This window comes from Oncorhynchus clarkii, chromosome 12 (assembly GCF_045791955.1).
Source record: "Oncorhynchus clarkii lewisi isolate Uvic-CL-2024 chromosome 12, UVic_Ocla_1.0, whole genome shotgun sequence".
In the NCBI taxonomy this organism is placed as follows: Eukaryota; Metazoa; Chordata; class Actinopteri; order Salmoniformes; family Salmonidae; genus Oncorhynchus; species Oncorhynchus clarkii.
Window position 1 is genome coordinate 57,943,818 of NC_092158.1, and position 23,725 is coordinate 57,967,542.

Consider the following 23,725-nt stretch of genomic DNA (forward strand, 5'->3'; position numbering starts at 1 on the left):
TTTCCAGAGCTGTATGTGTATGCGGCCAATACTATTTTATTTTATTTTATTTTAACCCTGCCCATCAACTTGGAAGCACAACACCACTGCCCCCTGCTGAGGACATGACCCAACCACCCCGTCTCTACAAACCTTACACACTAATGTAGGCTAACTGACATTGCATGACAGATGGATGCTTTCAGGCACAGATCTAGGATCAGCTTACCCTCCACAGACCCTATCCCTAACCATTAGGGTAAAACCTCAAAGCTGAACTGATCAATGTCGAAGGGCAACTGACTCCCGGATGAGTGTAGTGGTGGAAGGATGCTCATAGCTCTCCGTCACCCTCCAACGACCTCTCCTGACCTCAGGCTCTGACCTCTGACTCTGTGTCCGTTTTCTTCCCCGCTCTATCTGCTGCAGGGATGCGTGGCCGTTCCGCCACTCTTTAAAACTCCACCCCTCTCTAAGGTAAAGTTGTGTGGTCATTGGTCTGGCACGCTGTCTGTCAAAATTCCTAACAACCCCCCATCCTGTTGTCCTTATCCATTGGTGTTCCTTCATGAGAATCGCGGGGCAAATGTTTTTCCCCAACTCTCAATCCAACTGTGACTCAAAAGTCTCCGACTGCCATCTCCCTGTGTTACACATGACGTGTTGTTGTCACCATTTCTGTGTGTTGTCATTGAAGATGGTGTTTCTTGCCTTTCTCAATGCGATGACATTAGGTGGCTCTTGTTTCTCGCCACGTGTATGATAGAGATTAAATATGTGACTGGTTACAAGAGCTTTTTTAAATTTGTGACAAAAATAAGACTTTACAGTTTATAAAAGTGCAGACTCCGAGCTTCGAAATGCCATATCATATACTGCAATTGGAGAAAATTATGGGAAAGTAATGCTGCTATGAAAGTTGATATACTTGTTTACCCACTTTTGAGGTTTTTAAACTTGCTGGAGAGCTCTTCTTTGTGTACACCCATTCAGCATTGTAGACACCCTCTTAAGCCTTAGTCCCACCCATCTGTAAGATTTCACATGTGAACGGGACTCTATGTGAATGGATATTTTTTGTCTCCTTTGTTTAGCTAGCTAAATAAGTTCATCAGCACCATATTATCTGTTATCTCAGCCAATCGTGGCAAGTCAGGAACGATCCTGTCTTTCTCCCTATAGCTAAGTGCTTTCTCCTTGGCTACCCACATGCAAAAATACTACAGTTTACTATAGAATACTACTGTACTTACTATAGAATTCTGTAGTAAACTGGTATACTGTAGAATACTATACTACACACCTCGATCATGTGTAGTACTTACTATAGAAATGTGTAGTATACTGTGCAATACTATAGTAAATACTACAGTACAATACAGACTGCAAAAACATCACAGTAAATACTACAGTAATATCCACAACAACCCTACAGTCTGCAAAAACACTACAGTAAATACTTTAGTATATACTACACTATATCATTTGCATACACCCTGCCCATTCCCCTCCCCATATCCCAATTTGTGCCACCAATATCTATACTTGGCATGTAGGTTTCTCATTTATGGGTGGCACAAATTGGGATATATTGTGTTCCCTACAGGTTATAGAAAAGAGCAGAAACTCTGAACTGATCTGTTCAGAATTCAGTCCTACCTACCTACCTACAGGTTATGGAAAATTTGCTGTTGGAGTATTTTGTCCAGTAGATTTCCTCAAAGACAAAGCCCCCACTGCTATGTCAAAGCTATATAAAAAAAAACACTACAGTAAATACTATACGGAAGTCCGCAAAAACACTACAGTGAATACTATAGTATTTAACCATAGTATTCTATAGTATTTTTTATTTTGGGATAAACTAGGCTTGTCATTTTATATTTGTATTCATATTTACAGATCACATACCAGTTTGTGATTAAGGCACATGAAAGTTCACATTTTCAAGAAGGCAACAACAACAAAAATATGTATTTGTTTTTACGGTTTCTCTCTTTCCCTGTCTCTCTCTCTCTCTCTCTCTCTCTCTCTCTCTCTCTCTCTCTCTCTCTCTCTCTCTCTCTTCCCCTCTATATGTCTCCTGTCACTCTTTCAGAAAGGGCAGCAGTGGAGAGGGAAGTAGGGAGGGAGAGCTCGAAGACCTACATGAAGATGAACCCTTCTCCTGAATCCCGTTCCTCCTCCTCTCCTCCAGTCAGCTCAGCTCAGCCCAGTTCTACACAGCCCTCTTAACCGCAATCTTACGCTCCTACCTTCAGTGCTTCTGGACTGAAACAGTGTTTTTACTTGTGAGAAGTGGTTCAACTCAAGCATGGCTTCCCCTTTAAAAATGATATGCCGTTCCCCTTTAAAGCCCAATCTGTACATTGCCTCTCTCCCTTTAAATCTATGATGCACTCTGCTCTTCTAATCCTTTCCTTCCCTCCATCCCTCCCTGATCTCTCCTCACTCCATCATTGCGTGTAATCACCCAAAGAAGCACATAGAACCCAGACAACACTGTACCACTGCTGGCATTATGTTGCTGAGGAGAAGAGGAATTTCGTGTTTCGATGTCACTTTACCTAGACAATGCATGGTGAACGTTATCGCTGTTCAGAGACTCTCTAGGCACCATTCACAGTGGACAATATTGGTGCCCTAAGAGCCAGCATGACCAAGAGACTGGAGCATGCAACTGACATTATTACGCCCCCTACCGTTTGAAACAAGACATACACACAGGGCTTTTTTTCAGTAGTTTGAAGGGGCAATCTGCAGACGCTTCATACATTTTTGGACTTATAAATGTATTAATTATATATACCTATGATTCTTGAAGAATATAACTTATAAATGCCTCATAAGCTTAGTTTAACTGTCATACCCCATCAGAACCAAAAGCTTGTTTTACTCCAATGTCTGTAAACACACACTGTATAGCCTCAAAATATGCTTGACACTATCATTTGTATATATTGAAGGGTCAGTCCTTGCATCCATAGCTCAATCTATTAATATCAGAGTGTTTACATTTTTCCAGGCCAATCTTTAAGCTTTTTACCAAAACAGAGGGGAACCTTTTTGTTATTGTTTCATCTGCGGATTGCCCCATTAATGCTGCAGCGTTGTACATAGATCATAAATGTGTGTGTCAGTGTAATGTCATTGTTGTCTATCTCACCCGTACATGCTAAGCTGTCAACATAACCCTTAAGTAATAATAATAATAATAATATATTTTATTTTAAGCGCTTTACAAGACACCCAAATTCACTTTACGTACACAATCTAATCTGCACGATTAAAAGCAATAAAATCATACATTAAAATGAGTAAGTATATAAAACTACACCGAACATAAGGACAGACTAACCAGGGGGAAAAAAACTAAACAGGATGACACTAACTAGGGAAGTGAACTAGTGAGGGATCTCTAAGACAGCAGATAATGTGAAGAGGTGTGTCTTTAGTCTGGACTTGAATATGCGTATGGATTGTGAGGTTTTGACATGGAGAGGGAGGGAGTTCCAGAGTTGGGGGGGCTGCAATGCTAGAAGCATTGTCTCCCATGGAGCAGCGCCTGGTGTGAGAGATGGTTAGGAGGCCAATGTCAGAAAAGCGCAGTGAAGTGTAGGGGTGCAGGAGGTCAGTAAGGTATGTGAGCATTTTGAAGATGATCCTGTGGGAGCCAGTGGAGTTTCAGGGTGGGGGTGATGTGGTTTGGTGTCTGTGTGGACTGGTATCTTCCTCTGTGTTGCTCTAATTGTCTCCCCTTCATTCTCTAATGTTTTTAGTAGGGTACAGAATTAGAGACGTGCTGTTTCTCTGAATCTCAGGCAGTAGGATGAAGCAAGCCTGTTTCTCTCCCCTGTCTCCTAGACTCTGACAAGAAGCAGAAACCTATCCTCCTTAAAACACATTTTTTCACAATTGTGAAAGGGGGAACACTAATCATATTTATGCAGCCAATTAATCACCCTCCCAGAACCAAGTAACTGTTTTATTTCAATTTAGGAAAAACTTCATTGGAAATTGGCCCATTCATTGATAGGGATGCATGTGAGATTGTACTGGGTTATTTGTCCTTTATACATTCTTCTCCATTTCAAAATGGAAGTGAAAGCAGGTAATGGTGTTTGTATGTACTGTTTCTTGATTAGTAAAAGGTTAATTTATGAAATAAATGTGAATAATTGTGTTATTCTCACAACATCCAAGCATGGTGAAGGCTGCACAAATGTAATAATTGTGTTATTCTCACAACATCCAAGCATGGTGAAGGCTGCACAAATGTAATAATTGTGTTATTCTCACAACATCCAAGCATGGTGAAGGCTGCACAAATGTAATAATTGTGTTATTCTCACAACATCCAAGCATGGTGACGGCTGCACAAATGTAATAATTGTGTTATTCTCACAACATCCAAGCATGGTGAAGGCTGCACAAATGTAATAATTGGTTATGACATTTAAATGTAGTTAAAGTAGGAGTTTGGTGGTCACTTTATGAAGTGTTAGAGTTAGACCAAGAGTTTAAAGTAATACAGAAATTATTGGTATTTCAGTTGTGGTTAGGATATATTGACCAAATTATCAGGAAAGTTTTGGATGTATTTTCCCTTCAAAATGCCCCTGGGTGGCCCTAGAAGTGTGTGTGTAAGTGTGTGTGATGGATAATCTCCAGTTAGACTGTGCTGTAATCAGAGGGAGCTTTCAGAACTTTAATAGCTGTCATGGTGTTTCTTTGTTTGGTTGTGACAAACAGCTAAAGAGGGGACTCTCTCTCTCTCTCCCCCCCTCCCTGTTTATCTGCCTCTCCCTCTCTTCCCCTTTCTCTTTCCTTCTCCCTTCCTCAACACCACTCTCTCCTTCTGTCTCCCTCTCTATCCCTCCACCTCTCTCTGTTTCCCTCCCTCTCTCTCTGCCAGCTCAGGCACTTTGTACTATATATGAAAGCGTGTTGTCAGTCAGAGCACAGCGATCTGTTCCACAGCTCTTCCAGGGACCATGGTGATTAGGAACAACACAAACAACAACAACTATCTATTCACAACCACACAATCCCCATGTGGCAGAGAATGGCCCAGTGGAGTGATTTCCATTCATCCCTCTCTTCCGACTTGATGCAATTCTATTGTGCAAAACACTCCATTAAAAATAGGTTCTGAGGATCGATAGGAGGGTAGCATATACATATACAAGGGTCAATGCCTCTTCTGAATTGAGCCTCTGTGATTTGAGCCTCTCAATTTTAAAAACTACTAATTGTGTGCACAATCATAGAAATGATGGACACAATTTATGCAACTTCAAAACATGTTTCCTATAATATCATCTTAGTCATGCAGTATTTATAGGCAGTATGGAAGACCTGATGTCAGTAGATGTGTGGTTGGGAGATGTGTAATATTGCTGTCTGTCTCTCTAAGACCAGGATTCAGTCTTATCACACTGTGTTGACAATTCAGCTTTTAAAGGCAATGTTCCTACATTTGCTGAGATTGCATTCATGGTAAACGTTGTAGATGTCGGCGCATTCGGAAATTACCTTTGAATGGCACATTCACAAGACAGCTGCGATATAGGGAATAGCCACTATATAGGGAATAGCCACTATATAGGGAATAACAACTATATAGGGAATAAGCACTGTATAGGGAATAGCCACTGTATAGGGAATAGCCACTACATAGGGATTAGCTATATAGGGAATAGCAACTATATAGGGAATAGCCACTATATAGGGAATAACAACTATATAGGGAATAAGCACTGAATAGGGAATAGCCACTGTATAGGGAATAGCCACTACATAGGGATTAGCGTGCCATTTTGGATGCATCGTAACCCTCTGGTGGACATATCAGTGCACCTGTTAGGTGCTACAGTCAGAGAATGGGTAGAGGGGTAGAGGGATCGTAGTGGAATAAAAAAGCTTTATTATGCATTCCCTGTGGGCCAGAGAGTGTTCTCTCTTTCACTCACTTATTCCCATCTTCTCTTTTTCCCAGTCTTTTTCTTCTTCATTGCCCTGCTGTTGCCTTTACACGTCAGTGTCACCTATTTACGGCAGCCATATTTAATTGTGCTTCCGTCTTTGTGAATATATATATATATTTTTTTATCATTTCTATTACCGGTACATGCAATTTCAAGTGCAGAGTTTCAATCAACCATATGAAGAGCTTGCTTTGTTTTCTGCTATGGCTTTTTATTTTGTTACCTTTACTTTTTTCCCCTGGTACCTTTAGGGTGAACGCTATGTTCGTGTTGCGCTGGACGTAGTTGCTTTTTGATGGAGCTTTTAAGGGTTTGTCTTAACCCACAGACTGACCGGTGACTAACTTCTCCTAACTGAAGGGCTGTTGGGATCGGAACAAAGACGGCACCTGTTGTGAACCAGCTGTCTGCCATGTTCAAGTCCCCTCTGATGAGATGGCACTTTATATGTTGACGGTGATGCTAAAGGGAAACACCGTTTTTTTTGTAAGTCTGTCTGGAGCACTGCACTCGCAAGAATCTTTATCCGTGTCTAAGGTGTATTCACCTTTGTAATGTATGTGTTTATATGTACAGGTATGTGTGTGTGTCAGAAGTGCAATGTTGTTGTCATTAGATTACTTCAGTGTTGTGTTCTGATTCTAAATGCACTCAGGTGCTCTTTCTTTCTGACTATTATTCCAGGTACATTACATTGTCTTGGGAGTTGAGCTGGATGATATTGACACTTTTATAATTCCTTCAACCAGGGGTAAAGAGGGAATCGTCTTCAACAGATGAAACAGGCCTGTGAGAGTGTACATAATGTTAAGATTAGGACAGTGTCATGGTTTTAGCATCGCTGCTATGTATCATATGGGATTGTCCAGTCTCTGTGTTAAAGGTCCTGTTTCCTGTGTTGATAGATGTCTGCACTGTTTCGCCTTTCTCTGAAGCCCTGTTTATACCTGGTGCTAATCTGCGTCGTGTCCTGATCTCTTCAACATTATTATTGTGTCCACATTTTTAGTCAGGTGTAGGCATTTTAAAGATGTATTGTGAAATGATTTTCATCAGAATTTATAATGGACAAGATCAGGATGAAGGATGCATGTTAGAAGCAGGTATGAATGGGGCTTGAATGTCAAGGTTCGTAAAGTCCCACAAACAAAAAAGCATGGCCCACCTGCTGTTACAATGTAAATATGTACCAAATATATACAGAAGCTATTTTTGCATGCTTTTTGTACACCTAGGCACACAATAAAAGAAAACAATTATTATAATCATTTTTGAATAATTTTGTATTTTGTAAGTAACCTGTAAAAGGACATACAAGAGTAAAACCTAAACTCAGAACATGGTTTATTGAATTCACATGGCAATCGCAAACTGTAAATACATAATTATTTGTCTTTCAAAGTGGAGTACCCCACCAGTAGTCCTTCTAGTGTTGTCTCTTGAAGACAACATTGAGGGCTCTGTGCCGATGGAAGAGGTTTGAAATGGGTGGTGCTACCATAAAGTATAAATAACCGTGTTATAAACATTTTATGGAACTGTGTTATAATGGTCATATCAAGTTGGAAATCGGTGGTTCTCCCATAAAGTAGAAGGGCTGCTAAAAATGTGTTATAAACCATGGAGCTTTGAGGTAATGAACCAACACTCAACTAATACTCAGTGCTAATTCTGCAATGTTGAGAGAACTGTGCTTTTAGGGTTAGGGTATTCTTATTCTTATTATGAGGTGAACAAAGGAGGGCGGCTGCTTCTGTCTCTGAAAGAATAATATCCTGTATTTATCTCGGTTTATCTCCAAAACAGATAGCATCATTTGAGGTCTGTTGCCAAGATTTGAAGGTATACATAATTAGCAGTTGAATAATTGAGCTGAAGAGAGAAGAATGTTGTTTGAGACTGTATTTTCCTGTCCAAGTGTCCTTTGCATGGCAGTACAGCCTGGAGTCTGTGTTCTGCAGAGTTGGAGCCGGATCCACCTGTTTCTGCTGTCTGGAGCCCAAGAGTCATGAATCTGCCCTTTTTAGGATCACTCCTGTAGGAGAGAAACAGAAAACATGGCCATGTTCAAATGGGACTTTAAAAACAGGTCATTTAGCCCACTGGGCAGTTCAATAGGCCTATGTCACAGGGGGCATAGATTAGAGTGTGCACATAAGGAAAGAATTGTGTCAGATGTTAAATGTTTTGAAGTCCTAAGAATTGACTCCCCACAAATACTTTAACATTCTCATGTGGTTAACTGATGTGTTTCTTCTGGTCCATGTTTGAATACTTTCCAAAATGCATCCCTCCGTCCTCCTTCCCTTCCTTGACGTAAGTATTGACGGTAAGTATGTAAGCAATGGATCTAATGCATAGCGTCTACCTATCCAGTCATGTCAGATCAGGGATTACTGTAGTTAAGAAATAATATATTATTATTTTTTAATTAGTCCACTCCCACTGGGCACACCACGTACTTTCAAAGTTGAAGTAAAAAGGTCTATGTGTAGCTGGTGTAGGGAGTCAGGCGCAGGGCAGCAGATATGAGTAATCAACGTACTTTTACTCAAAATGTCCAATGTACAAAGTAACATCACGAGCACACCATAACAGACCGAAAATACAAATAAACAATCACTCACAAATACAACATGGGGAACAGAGGGTTAAATAATAAACAAGTAATTAGTTGAGTGAAGCCAGGTGTGAAAAGACAAATGGAAAATGAAAAGTGGATCGGCGATGGCTAGAAAGCAGGTGACGTCGACCGTCGAACGAACAAAGAGAGGCACCGACTTCGGCAGAAGTCGTGACAGTCATTATTTGGGTAATATTTGGTTGAGATGTTGATTAATTGCAGCCTATATTCACCCACTCAAAAAGACAGCCGAAAGTTAGTTGAATTTCCAACATGTTATCACTATGCTTTCAACCATCTAAAAGCACAACCAAATTCCAATGGAAAAACAATGTCTGATTTTTGGTTAAGTTGTCAACCAAATGTCTATCACTGTAATTTCAACCATTTAAAACCAGAGAAAAGCTAAAATAGGAGTACAATGTCATATTTTTATTATTTTTACAACAGATTAATGTGTTATCACTGTGCTTCATCTAATAGCAAAACCAAACTACCTGTTTGCAGTTGAGATTACAGCAAGTGATCGATGTCGTTCAAAATTCTGTACAGATTATTACAGCAATTGTGAAGATCTCCACAGATCTATGACAACCTATGCATGCAATCTTGGAAATGCACACTTCATGTGATTACTTAATAAGAAATGTATAGTTACAGTAACCTCAAAATGTAGACAGTAGTTAAGATGGCGCCGAAGAGGATGGCTGACGTTATACATGCCCGTAACCAATTGTGCTATTTTGTTTGTTTTTTTTGCGTTGTTTGTAACTTATTTTTGTACTTATTTTGTACATATGTCACGTTCTGACCTTTATTTCCTTTGTTTTGTATTTATTTAGTATGGTCAGGGCGTGAGTTGGGTGGGCAGTCTGTTTGTTTTTCTATGTTTTGGGGTATTTCTATGTTTCGGCCTAGTATGGTTCTCAATCAGAGGCAGGTGTCATTAGTTGTCTCTGATTGAGAATCATACTTAGGTAGCCTGGGTTTCACTGTGTGTTTGTGGGTGATTGTTCCTGTCTCTGTTTTGCACCAGACAGGGCTGTTTTTGGTTTTCCACGTTTGTTGGTTTTGTAGTGTTCGTGTTTATCCTTTTTTTATTAAACATGAATCAATATAATCACGCTGCTTTTTGGTCCGCCTCTACTTCACCACAAGAAGACCGTTACAACATAATGTTGCTGCTACCATTAGTTATGACTGAAAATAACTTCTGGACATCAGAAGTGGGATTACTCACCACGAACTGGAAGAAGCTTTTTCCTTTAACGAGTCCGACGAGGAAGATATACTGCTCTCCTGGGAACAGGCCCAGATTCCCGTCATTTGCGTGAAGAAAAGACGGAGGAAAAGAGGATGCAGATTGGGCTGCCTTTCGAGAATCCGTAGGCGAGCGACTAAACTCCCAATGCCATCAATTGTACTTGCTAACATGCAATCGTTGGAAAATAAAATTGATGACCTACGATTAAGATTATCCTACCAACGGGACATTAAGAACTGTAATATCTTATGTTTCACAGAGTTGTGGCTGAACGACAACACGGATAATATAGAGCTGGGGGGATTTTCAATGCACTGGCAGAACAGAGACGCTACATCTGGTAAGACAAGGGGTGGGGGTGTTTGTGTCTTTTTGTCAATAACAGCTGGTGCGCGATGTCTAATATTGAAGAATTCTCAAGGTATTTCTCCCCTGAAGTAGAGTACATTATGATAAGCTGTAGACCACACTATCTACCAACAGAGTTCTCATCTATATTATTCTTAGCCTTCTATTTACCACCACAGACCGACCGATGCAGGCACTAAGACCGCACTCAACCAATTCTATAAAGCCATTAGCAAACAAGAAAACGCTCACCCAGAAGTGGCGCTCCTCGTGGCCAGGGACTTTAATGCAGGTGTCATGACATTGCCCTCTTTGGGTACAGCGAGCACCATCCTCCGATCTCTGCTTCTACAACCAGACTGCTGTGGTTAGAGAGAGGTCCTAAATTCCTGAGGAGAAGACCCCGCCTCATGGCCACATAGTATAAGAGACAGAGTGAATTTTCATAGAGAACAAAGGAATTTCTTCCACATCACAGAACTTGAGGTTCGAACAAATTTCATGTTCCGGAGAAGGTAATAAAGATCGGTCCGTTTGTTACAACTTGGGGGAGCTCATGGGAGACGGTGTGGCCACATTACCATAACGCTGTTTATATAATAGCCTCAGATATGAGGTTTACATCTAATTGTTGTATAAGAAGAATGAGTGAGTATGATACTGTTTGTAAAATTTCAGAATAAGAACAAGTCTGATATTAATTACTAGTCTGCTGCTAGGAATTCGGTATGAGAGAGAGAGAGAGAGAGAGACAGACAGACAGACAGACAGACCAGTGACTTGCTCAATATGGATGTGGATGCTACGCTACAGGATTGTTTTTCTAGCACAGACTGGAATATGTTCCGGGATTCATCCAATGGCATTGAGGAGCATACACTTCAGTCATCGGCTTCGTCCCCACAGTGACCGTATGTACATATCCCAAACAGAGTTATGAATTACAGGCAAAATCCGCATCGAGCTAAAGGCTAGAGCTGCCTCTTTCAAGTAGCGGGACACTAATCCGGACGCCTATAAGAAATCCCGCTATGCCCTCAGACGAATCATCAAACAGGCAAAGCGTCAATACAGGACTAAGATTGAATCCTACTACACCGGCTCTGATGCTCGTCGGATGTGGCAGGGCTTGAAAACTATTACGGACTACGAAGGGAAACCCAGACGCTAGTTGCCCAGTGACGCGAGCCTACCAGATGAGCTAAATTCCTTCTATGCTATACCCCCTGTATATAGCAAATCAAATGTATTAGTCACATACACATGGTTAGCAGATGTTAATGTGAGTGTAGCGAAATGCTTGTGCTTCTAGTTCTGACAATGCAGTAATAACCAACAAGTAATCTAACAATTCCAAAACTACTACCATATACACACAAGTGTAAAGGGATAAAGAATATGTACATAAAGATACGAATGAGTGATGGTACAGAACGGCATAGGCAAGATGGAGTAGATGGTATAGAGTACAGTATATACATATGAGATGAGTAATGTAGGGTATGTAAACAAAGTGGCATAGTTTAAAGTGGCTAGTGATACATATATTACATAAAGATGCAGTAGATGATAGAGTACAGTATATACATATACATATGAGATGAGTAATGTAGGGTATGTAAACATTATATTAAGTAGCATTGTTTAAAGTGGCTAGTGATATATTTTTACATCAATTTCCATCAATTTTCATTATTAAAGTGGCTGGAGTTGAGTCTGTGTTTTGGCAGCAGCCACTCAATGTTAGTGGTGGCTGTTTAACAGTCTGATAGAAGCTGTTTTTCAGTCTCTCGGTCCCTGCTTTGATGCACCTGTACTGACCTCGCCTTCTGGATGATAGATCCTTGATGATCTTTATGGCCTTCCTGTGACATCGGGTGGTGTAGGTGTCCTGGAGGGCAGGTAGTTTGCCCCCGGTGATGCGTTGTGCAGATCTCACTACCCTCTGGAGAGCCTTACGGTTGTGGGCGGAGCAGTTGCCGTACCAGGCGGTGATACAGCCCGACAGGATGCTCTCGGTTGTGCATCTGTAGAAGTTTGTGAGTGCTTTTGGTGACAAGCCGAATTTCTTCAGCCTCCTGCGCCTTCTTCACCACGCTGTATGTGTGGGTGGACCAATTCAGTTTGTCCGTGATGTGTACGCCGGGGAACTTAAAACTTACTACCCCTTACTAGCCTCGTTATTGTTATGTTATTGTGTTACTTTTTATTATTATTTTTATTGCTTTAGTTTATTTGGTAAATATTTTCTGAACTCTTCTTGAAGTGCACTGTTGGTTAAAAACTTAGTGATCCCTTCCCGCTCAGATCCCGATAACGGGATTGATTTGACAACATCCAGTGAAATTGCAGTGCGCCAAATTCTAAAACAGAAATACTCATAATATAAATTCAGAAAACATACATGTATAATACATCCAAATAAAGCTTAACTTCTTATTAACTGTGCCTCAGTGTCGGATTTCAAAAAGGCTTTACGGCGAATGCAGACCATGTGATTATCTGAGGACAGCACCCCGCATACAAACACATGAAAGTCATATTTCAACCAGCCATGTGCGACACAAAACTCAGAAATAACGATATAATTCATGCCTTACCTTTGAAGATCTTATTCTGTTGGCACTCCAAAATGTCCCAGAAACATCACAAATGGTCCTTTTGTTCGATAAATTCCTTCTTTATACCCCCAAAATGTCAATTTATTTGGTGCGTTTGATTCAGAAAATACACCGGTTCCAACTCGCCCAACATGACTACAAAGTATCTAATAAGTTACATGTAAACTTGGTCCAAACATTTCAAACAACGTTCCTAATCCAAATTTAGGTATCGTAAAACGTAAATAAATTATCAAATTTAAGACGAGATAAACTGTGTTCAATACCGGACGAAAACAAAGTGAAGCGCGTTCCAGGTCGCACGCACCAAAAGACTAGAGTCCACCTGGAGTAACACATGGAAAGAACAGGGCTACTTCTTCATCAACCAATTTCTAAAGACTGTTGACATCTCATGGAAGCCATAGGAACTGCAACCAGATTCCTATTAAAATGGGCTTACCATAGAAAACTAATGGAAAACAGATTGACCTCAAAAAAGAATTCCCTGGATGGATTGTGCTCGGGGTTTCGCCTGGCAAATCAGTTATGTTATACTCACAGACATTATTCAAACAGTTTTAGAAAGTGTTCTATCCAAATTCACTAATAATATGCATATCCTAGCTTCTGGGCCTGACCCAAAAGGGTGTAGTAGATGGCCAATATACCACGGCTAAGGGCTGTTCTTAGGCACCACGCAACAATAGTTGATTACTTTTTTCCAATCCAATGTATTTTCCACGTACATTCCACGTCATAATACGTTGACAAATGATGTTTAAACAACATTGATTCAACCAGTTTGTGCCCAGTGAACTGTTAATACAGTCCCAAAATGTTTAGCATGTCAGTTTTCAAGATAAATTACTTTCAAAAAGCAAAGTATAGCACTACCACATGCGTAATGTATCATCATGATGATGTGGCAGTGCTACACGCATCTTAAAAGTGCTACAGCTTGAAAGCTTCACTGCTGACATGCAAACATTTTTGGGGCGATTTCAACAGTGGACTAATGAGTGGATTATTCCTTTAAGGAAGGGAGGAAAGGAGAAGGGATTTGTTTGAAGTATTCCAACAGAAACCAGAGGACCCACACCAGTCAACACAAACCTCAGATTGATTGCAGTAAGTCATTGATGCACTAGCACCTCATCTGAATGTTTCTGTGTGGCCAAGAAGACGTCAATTATATGCTACAGCACAATATCTTTTGGTCTTTCACTCACTTTAACCAACTTTTACAGTTTAAGGTGATCAAAATGGTGCACACAAACACGCATGCATGTGCACGCGCGTACACACGCACACACACACACACACAATGTGCTTACCTTGGATACTTATTTTTCTGACGAGAACTCGTCTAAGGGTTCCTGAAAGACAGACTCAGACTTAGAAGGATCCATTTGTATCTGACTAGTTCCTGTGTCCCTTGTTTTAAACCTAAAACTCTCAAGAGAAACCAAACAAAGCATGTAAGATATACACTGCTCAAAAAAATAAAGGGAACACTAAAATAACACATCCTAGATCTGAATGAATGAAATATTATTATTAAATACTTTTTTCTTTACATAGTTGAATTTGCTGACAACAAAATCACACACAAATTATCAATGGAAATCAAATGTATCAACCCATGGGGGTCTGGATTTGGAGTCACACTCAAAATTCAAGTGGAAAACCACACTACAGGCTGATCCAACTTTGATGTAATGTCCTTAAAACAAGTCACAATGAGGCTCAGTAGTGTGTGTGGCCTCCACGTGCCTGTATGACCTCCCTTTAACGCCTGGGCATGCTCCTGATGAGGTGGTGGATGGTCTCCTGAGGGATCTCCTCCCAGACCTGGACTAAAGCATCCGCCAACTCCTGGACAGTCTGTGGTGCAATGTGGCGTTGGTGGATGGAGCGAGACATGATGTCCCAGATGTGCTCAATTGGATTCAGGTCTGGGGAACGGGCAGGCCAGTCAATGCCTTCCTCTTGCAGGAACTGCTGACACACTCCAGCCACATGAGGTCTTGCATTGTCTTGCATTAGGAGGAACCCAGGGCCAACCACACCAGCATATGGTCTCACAAGGGGTCTGAGGATCTCATCTCGGTACCTAATGGCAGTCAGGCTACCTCTGGCGAGCACATGGAGGGCTGTGCGGCCCCCCAAAGAAATGCCACCCCACACCATGACTGACCCACCGCCAAACCGGTCATGCTGGAGGATGTTGCAGGCAGCAGAACGTTCTCCACGGCGTCTCCAGACTCTGTCACGTGTGAACCTGCTTTCATCTGTGAAGAGCACAGGGCGCCAGTGGCGAATTTGCCAATCTTGGTGTTCTCTGGCAAATGCCAAACGTCCTGCACGGTGTTGAGCTGTAAGCACCTGTGGACGTCTGGCCCTCATAGCACCCTCATGGAGTCTGTTTCTGACCGTTTGAGCAGACACATGCACATTTGTGGCCTGCTGGAATTCATTTTGCAGGGTTCTGGCAGTGCTCCTCCTGCTCCTCCTTGCACAAAGGCGGAAGTAGCGGTCCTGCTGCTGGGTTGTTGCCCTCCTACGGCCTCCTTCACGTCTCCTGATATACTGGCCTGTCTCCTGGTAGCGCCTCCATGCTCTGGACACTACGCTGACAGGCACAGCAAACCTTCTTGCCACAGCTCGCATTGATGTGCCATCCTGGATGAGCTGCACTACCTGAGCCACTTGTGTGGGTTGTAGACTCCGTCTCATGCTACCACTGGAGTGAAAGCACCGCCAGCATTCAAAAGTGACCAAAACATCAGCCAGGAAGCATAGGAACTGAGAAGTAGTCTGTGGTTATCACCTGCAGAACCACTCCTTTATTGGGGGTGTCTTGCTAATTGCCTATAATTTCCACCTGTTGTCTATTCCATTTGCACAACAGCATGTGAAATTTATTGTCAATCAGTGTTGCTTCCTAAGTGATTTCACAGAAGTGTGATTGACTTGGAGTTACATTGTGTTGTTTAAGTGTTCCCTTTATTTTTTTGAGCAGTGTATTTAAAAAATATTTACTTCATGTGAGGGTTGAATATAAGTGAATTACATCCAGATTAAGGTAAATAATATTCCATTTTAAACAGGTTTTTTGTAAGCTTTTTTTAACCAGAGAAGTCACATTGAGATTTAAGTCTCTTTTTCAAGTAAACCCTGGCCAAGAAAGCAGCATACATATACAGTAGTTACAGATATATTAGGCAAAACACAACATAAAATATAACAATGAATGGAAATTAAAACAGTGAAAATATCATGAAATAACCTAAAATCCCACAAAAACCCTCAATTGATCAGGGTTAGAACACAGCATGCACCAGCAACCTTGCCCCAAGACAAAGCACACTTTACTTTTCACTACATGCACTCACTTTATGTTGTAGGATTATATTGGCTGAGACTTGTGGTCCTGCATAGACGTCGGGGATGTAATAGATGAACGTGTTTATACCCAGCCTCAGGTTGTCGCACTGCAAATAAAAAACCAACGGTCTTCCCGTCTCATTTAGCCTCTTTAAAGAGAATAGCTGAGTAGGAGTAGTAGCAAGAGAGGAGGACAGCAGGTTAAGATCTGCCCTCCGTTTTCTCTACTTCTGTCAGAACAGAACATCATCTGTCTATGTTGCCTGGTAACCATCTGTAGGGATATCTATCTAGGGACAGCGTCTTTAGACTTTAACTACAGAATGACAGTAGGACTTTGAATCTGTCCACGCATGCTGTTACTTAAAACTGGGATGGAAATAAACATGTTGTTTGAATAGTCCCCAATAGATGCTTTATAGATGTTCACTTGTCAACAAACTATTCAAGTAACTATCCACTCATCCTAACTCAAACCTTAGATTAATTTCCATATCCCAACTCAACCCTAACCCTGAACGCCAATGCGATGCGTAGGCTCCGTACGGAGGGTGTGACGCAATTACAGAGCCTCTGGAGGCTTGTGGAGGCCAAATCGAGCTCCGCACAGTATCGCTGTATCGATCGATATAGCTCGGTATTGACATGAATGGTTGACGGTAGATGGAGGCGAGAGGTCCTGTATAAACACAAACTAATTTCCTTGACAACCTTCTTCACAGCAGCTCTACTCTTCTCCGCAAAGCAGAATAAGTATGAATGCCCTGACTTCTGCAGACACTGTATCACCGTAACTGCTGTACAACCAAACCGAATTGGGATTGGTCATACAGCGCCTTTAACCCCATGTCCACATCCAAGCTGTGGCATATTAAACAGTGTTGCAGTTGACAGGGAGATTCTCAAATGCTCCTCTTCTACCACGGAATAGTTTTGAAATCCGCCGCACCCACTTTGAATCAGCTGTTTTTTTCTCAGGGGGAAAAAGGATGCCCACATTTAAAAACGATACGCTACTTATCGTTTATCTATAGAATGTCTAGCACAACTCATTACATACACATTGGTCGTTCTCGAATTGCGGTGGCATTTTGGCATGGGAAAAATGAACTTAATTTTTTTGTTTTGTATTTATTTAAATCTTCCCATTCTAAATCAACTAATATGGCAACTAAATTACTTTAAATATGCTTTACCATTATGATACCATTGTGCCACCAGTAGTAAAAGTAACACCAATGCATAGCCGCGGAAGTAGGGGTGCCGAGGATGCTGCAGCACACCCTGATAAATCTGAATTGTTTTGTTTTTGTTTTCACAAAATTAGTGCACAAGGCCTTTATTACTCCTGTATGAGCAGAAAAAAATAGTTGTCAGCAGTGCGGGAAGCCATGCATCTTCCGACATCTTCCCACCACAATTCAAGAATCATTTCTTCTCTTTAATTGTTATTTGCCTGATGACACGCTAGTGGAGAAGGAGAGCCTAATTTTATACACGTGCATTTGTTTCCATGTTTTCTCTCCAATGAGGAAAGGATGCAGGTAATCGAGCCAATCCAATTGAGATTCTCCCATAGTTTGCTGATAGTTTGAGCATGCAGAGATCATCTCTTAGGGACAATGCAAATAAAGTGGGACCTAGTAGCCTTCCCCAAAGAAGGAGACAATTACACCATGTATTTCTTAGAGAAAACACATGAACTGCTGGGTAAATTACTATGTGTATTGTTGAGGGTCTGTCTGCCTAGTTTTCTGTACAACTATTTATAGAATGCCTCTATGCTCCCATTTTTTTGTTTAAACTGAATGACTGAGGATCAACGCTACAAAAAAGTTAGAAACTCAAACTCACCTGCTCTACTGTTTCTGTGACCTTGAATTTCATGTTGTTGTAGAACTCCCTCTTTGGTAGTAGATACAGAAGGATCAGATCGCATACTACAGTCGCCTTCGGAAACACAACACGATTATTAGCATCATAAACATAAAGAAATAATATACACTGACCAGGTGAATCCAGGTGAAAGCTACAGTGCCTTGCGAAAGTATTCGGCCCCCTTGAACTTTGCGACCTTTTGCCACATTTCAGGCTTCAAACATAAAGATATAAAACTGTATTTTTTTGTGAGAAATCAACAACAAGTGGGACACAATCATGAAGTGGAACGACATTTATTGGATATTTCAAACTTTTTTAACAAATCAAAAACTGAAAAATTGGAAGTGCAAAATTATTCAGCCCCTTTACTTTCAGTGCAGCAAACTCTCTCCAGAAGTTCAGTGAGGATCTCTGAATGATCCAATGTTGACCTAAATGACTAATGATGATAAATACAATCCACCTGTGTGTAATCATGTCTCCGTATAAATGCACCTGCACTGTGATAGTCTCAGAGGTCCGTTAAAAGCGCAGAGAGCATCATGAAGAACAAGGAACACACCAGGCAGGTCCGAGATACTGTTATGAAGAAGTTTAAAGCCGGATTTGGATACAAAAAGATTTCCCAAGCTTTAAACATCCCAAGGAGCACTGTGCAAGCGATAATATTGAAATGGAAGAAGTATCAGACCACTGCAAATCTACCAAGACCTGGCCGTCCCTCTAAACTTTCAGCTCATACAAGGAGAAGACTGATCAGAGATGCAGCCAAGAGGCCCATGATCACTCTGGATGAACTGCAGAGATCTACAGCTGAGGTGGGAGACTCTGTCCATAGGACAACAATCAGTCGTATATTGCACAAATCTGGCCTTTATGGAAGAGTGGCAAGAAGAAAGCCATTTCTTAAAGATATCCATAAAAAGTGTTGTTTAAAGTTTGCCACAAGCCACCTGGGAGACACACCAAACATGTGGAAGAAGGTGCTCTGGTCAGATGAAACCAAAATTGAACTTTTTGGCAACAATGCAAAACGTTATGTTTGGCGTAAAAGCAACACAGCTGAACACACCATCCCCACTGTCAAACATGGTGGTGGCAGCATCATGGTTTGGGCCTGCTTTTCTTCAGCAGGGACAGGGAAGATGGTTAAAATTGATGGGAAGATGGATGGAGCCAAATACAGGACCATTCTGGAAGAAAACCTGATGGAGTCGGCAAAAGACCTGAGACTGGGACGGAGATTTGTCTTCCAACAAGACAATGATCCAAAACATAAAGCAAAATCTACAATGGAATGGTTCAAAAATAAACATATCCAGGTGTTAGAATGGCCAAGTCAAAGTCCAGACCTGAATCCAATCGAGAATCTGTGGAAAGAACTGAAAACTGCTGTTCACAAATGCTCTCCATCCAACCTCACTGAGCTCGAGCTGTTTTGCAAGGAGGAATGGGAAAAAATTTCAGTCTCTCGATGTGCAAAACTGATAGAGACATACCCCAAGCGACTTACAGCTGTAATCGCAGCAAAAGGTGGCGCTACAAAGTATTAACTTAAGGGGGCTGAATAATTTTGCACGCCCAATTTTTCAGTTTTTGATTTGTTAAAAAAGTTTGAAATATCCAATAAATGTCGCTCCACTTCATGATTGTGTCCCACTTGTTGTTGATTCTTCACAAAAAAATACAGTTTTATATCTTTATGTTTGAAGCCTGAAATGTGGCAAAAGGTCGCAAAGTTCAAGGGGGCCGAATACTTTCGCAAGGCACTGTATGATCCCTTATTGATGTCACCTGTTAAATCCACTTCAATCAGTGTAGATGAGGGGGAGGAGACAGGTTAAAGAATCCTTTTCAAGCCTTGAGACAATTGAGACATGGATTGTGTATGTGTGCCGTTCAGAGGGCGAATGGGCAAGACAAATGGAGGCTGTTCTGAGGGCAAAAGGGGATACAACTCAATAATAGGAAGGCGTTCCAAATCTTTTGTACACTCAGTGGACATTTAACTATGTGTTCATAACTACCGCTGTCACACGACTGAATAGTTAAAGCTGTTTGTTTAGTCTACACTATGCAAGCTGCTTAAGAGATACTGTAGCCTACTTGAGATGCTGTATGCTTTGAAATACCAGATAAGATGTGTAGTATTGCAAGACTCACCACTCCAAAGATTCCAACGCCAGACCCTATAGCTGTTAGTGTTGGGATGATATCAAATTTTCTGGCCTGGGAAATAACAATACGATTAACAATCTTCATCGTTTTCATCTACCGTTGCAAGGGAGGAATTCAGAAACACTGGCTGGACCATTACAAGGATCGCAACCATGAACTTCATGAACTTACCACTGAACGAACAATGATGTCAAATCGAATCCCAAACACTTTCAGAAGTGTTCTTTTTTCCTGTTTGTCCTCCATATAATGCTTTGCATACCTAAAGCACAAAATGTAAACATTTGAGCAGCCTCTAGACTAGTGCTTTAATCAGATCTGTATTTCTCGCTCTTCTGCCTTTTACATTACCTAAGCCATGCAACTAAGAGTACTCTGTATAATGAATACAGTCGTATACAGTCGTATAGAGCATACTCTTCTTAGTCACATGGCTAACAAGACCCCTTTCTAAGTGTTTTTCTTTCACTTATTCAAAATTCAGAACAGGCTTTTTGATTTACAATAAGAAAGGGGCCCTTAACAGAAAGGTCAATAAATACTTCACTGTTGTTGCAGATGGGTTTTTTTTCTGATTTATTGAGCTAGGACTGTGAAGATGAGACAGGAAATGCAGGCAAGATTGCGAGTCAGAAAGGCAGTGAGTCAGATTCAAACCCACACCGAATATGGGATAAAGTTGTACCAGAGTCTGCAGCACTAACCGCAAGACCACACAGGACACACATGGCAGATGTTTTATTTACCGGAAGTTGTATCCAACAGACGCTCTAGCCATGTCTATCTCATTGGGATTTCCATAGAGACCGTGGAAGGTGTAGACCGGTTTACACTCCGACTGGTCATAGTCCAGGTTACAGGTCCAGTCAATGACGATACCAATCGCCCCGCCCTGTCACATGACAATCGGTACAATACATCCAGTCAATGAGGGTACAACTAACCCCAAACAACACAATACTATGCCATCAACATTGCCAATCAATGGAGGTACCAATAACACCTAAGTGAAAAAGTAGTCTCCAGACACTTAAATCAGAAGCAATTTCTGTTTTTTTTACTCATCTTTCCCTCGGTAATGACCTTCGTCAGAGCATACTCTCGTTACCAATAACACCACCATCGATCAATGACTCAACAATAAATACCAACACTATGATCACCAACACCGAACACACAGCCAACCCATGGATTGACAGGTGCTTGTAAACCTGCTTCACTCATAAATAGTATATTATTATTGCTCACCACTTTGGCTATGGTGGCGAAGTTGAAGCCAGACAGCTGTACCAAGTCACCCAGTCTGAAAATGGGACACAGTGGGGACGTTGTCGGGTCATACACACAACTCTTGATGTACTGATTGTCGATACCTTCTACAAGGTTACTCCTGGGAAGGGAATGGGAAGAGATCATTGTTAAAAAAGATGACAAGTTTATATCTTACTGTACTGGTTATTTAACTACATAGATATTTGAATCAATATCACATTTGGGATACTACTTGCCTAAACATGAATGGATCTGGTAATTATATCACTCCTACCACTACTTATGGATTAGCTGTCACATGCCATCGCAATCCTTATTCAATGCATTACATACACAATACAGTGAATTTGGAAAGTATTACGGCCCCTTGACTTTTTCCACATTTTGTTATGTTACAGCCTTATTCTAAAATTGATCAAATTTGATTAAAAGCATTTTTGCACAGCTATTTTCAGGTCTCTCCCAGAGATCATGTTCAAATCCGGGCTCTGGCTGGGCCACTCAAGGACATTCAGAGACTTGAACCGGAGCCATTCCTGCATTGTCTTGGCTGTGTGCTTAGGGTTGTTGTCCTGTTGGAAGGTGAACCTTTTCCCCAGTCTGAGGTTCTGAGGTTTTCATCAAGGATCTCTATGTACTTTTCTCCGTTCATCTTTACCTTGATCTTGACTAGTCTCCCAGTCCCTGCCTCTGAAAAACATCCCCACAGCATGATGCTGCCGCCACCATGCTTCACTGTAGGGATGGTGCCATGTTTCCTCCAGAAGTGACGCTTGGCATTCAGGCCAAAAAGTTAAATCTTGGTTTCATCAGACCAGAGAATCTTGTTTCTTATGGTCTGAAAGTCCTTTATGTGCCTTTTGGCAAACTCCAAGCGGGCTGTCATGTACCTTTTACTGAGGAGTAGCTTTCGTCTGGCCACTCTACCATAAAGGCCTGATTGGTGGAGTGCTGCATAGATGATTGTCCTTCTGGAAGGTTCTCCCATCTCCACAGAGGATCTCTGGAGCTCTGGCAGAGTGACCATCGCGTTCTTGGTCACCTCCCTGACCAAGGCTCTTCTCCTCCGATTGCTCAGTTTAGTTGGGTGGCCAGCTTTAGGAAGAGTCTTGGTGGTTCTTCCATTTAAGAATCGTGGAGGCCACTGTGTTCTTGGGGACCTTCAATGCTGCAGAAATGTTTTGGTGCACTTCCCCAGATCTGTGCCCGACACAATCCTGTCTCGGAGCTCTACGGACAATTCCTTCGACCTCATGGCTTGGTTTTTGCTCTGACGTGCACTATCAACTGTTGGACCTTATATAGACAGGTGTGTGCCTTTCCACATGTCCAATCAATTTAATTTACCACAGGTGGTAAATTTACCATCAAGTTCTAGAAACATCTGGATGATCAATGGAAACAGGATGCAGCTGAGCTCAATTTCGAGTCTCATAGGAAAGAGTCTGAATACTTATGTCAGGTGTTTTTATTTTTTTATTTTTAGTAAATGTGCAAACGTTTCTTAAAAACCTGTTTTCTCTTTGTCATTATGGGGTATTGTGTGTAGATTGCTGGGGGAGAAAATCATTAATTTTAGAATAAGGCTGTAACGTAACAAAATGTGGAAAAAGTGAAGGGGTCTGAATACTTTCCGAAGGCACTGTATATGTGTGATGTAATACATTTATACAACGGGTGGCTCTAATCCTTGACACTGATTTGTTAAAACGCATTCCAGGCAGTGTCTATTCCACAAGTTACCTCTGGCTAAAGCTATGACTTTGAAATGCCTATTACTCTGTTCCGTTTCACTGTGAAATCCACTGTCTCATCAGCCCAGTCAGACAATTTATAAAGTTGATATCCACTGTTAGAAGCATCTAGACATATCCATCTAGACATTCCATTTCTTTTAGACTAGCAATTGGTTTTCAATATCAGAGATTTGTATAAACCTTACTGTCTGTCTCTCTGACATTTGCAACATTGTTTCAGTATTGAAATTCGATCTCCAGCTTTCCCATAGTAATGGGAAAATGTAAGGGTGGGAGTTGGGATGAGACAGACAGACAGGCAACTTTTCTCAGCCTGTCGAAATTATGAACTAGCATAATTGTTATGGATATATACAAAGAAATGTCAATAGAAAACAGGTAAAACAAAACAAAGTGCAGCTAGTTTGCAGTCTTTCCAGCTTCCGTTTTAAGTGATTCTGGTAGCT

At 41.3% G+C, this 23,725-nt stretch overlaps 2 protein-coding genes across 5 annotated transcripts in view; one reads left to right on the forward strand and one right to left on the reverse strand.

The window, feature by feature from the left end:
• LOC139422096 (calcium/calmodulin-dependent protein kinase kinase 1-like) overlaps positions 1 to 4,181 on the forward strand; it is a 128,321-nt gene extending 124,140 nt beyond the window's left edge. For 2 of the 3 annotated variants that reach the window (XM_071173246.1, XM_071173244.1), the window contains 2 exons: positions 409 to 456; positions 2,078 to 2,487. In XM_071173246.1, coding sequence (XP_071029347.1) covers positions 409 to 456; positions 2,078 to 2,150 — 121 coding nt within the window. In that variant the 3' untranslated portion in view covers positions 2,151 to 2,487. Of the gene's footprint in view, positions 1 to 408; positions 457 to 2,077 lie in introns of all 3 variants that reach the window. The other variant, XM_071173247.1, reaches the window with a different exon arrangement.
• A 3,053-nt stretch (positions 4,182 to 7,234) lies between these two features.
• Positions 7,235 to 23,725, reverse strand: part of LOC139420862 (P2X purinoceptor 1-like) — a 52,908-nt gene continuing 36,417 nt past the window's right edge. Inside the window, exons 7-14 of one of the 2 annotated variants that reach the window (XM_071171223.1) lie at positions 21,499 to 21,640; positions 20,997 to 21,142; positions 20,422 to 20,512; positions 20,236 to 20,301; positions 18,046 to 18,141; positions 16,200 to 16,298; positions 14,139 to 14,180; positions 7,235 to 8,001 (exon numbers count right to left, since the gene is read on the reverse strand). In XM_071171223.1, the coding sequence (XP_071027324.1) occupies positions 14,148 to 14,180; positions 16,200 to 16,298; positions 18,046 to 18,141; positions 20,236 to 20,301; positions 20,422 to 20,512; positions 20,997 to 21,142; positions 21,499 to 21,640 (673 nt within the window). In that variant the 3' untranslated portion in view covers positions 7,235 to 8,001; positions 14,139 to 14,147. The remainder of the gene's footprint in view (positions 8,002 to 14,138; positions 14,181 to 16,199; positions 16,299 to 18,045; positions 18,142 to 20,235; positions 20,302 to 20,421; positions 20,513 to 20,996; positions 21,143 to 21,498; positions 21,641 to 23,725) is intronic. The other variant, XM_071171224.1, reaches the window with a different exon arrangement.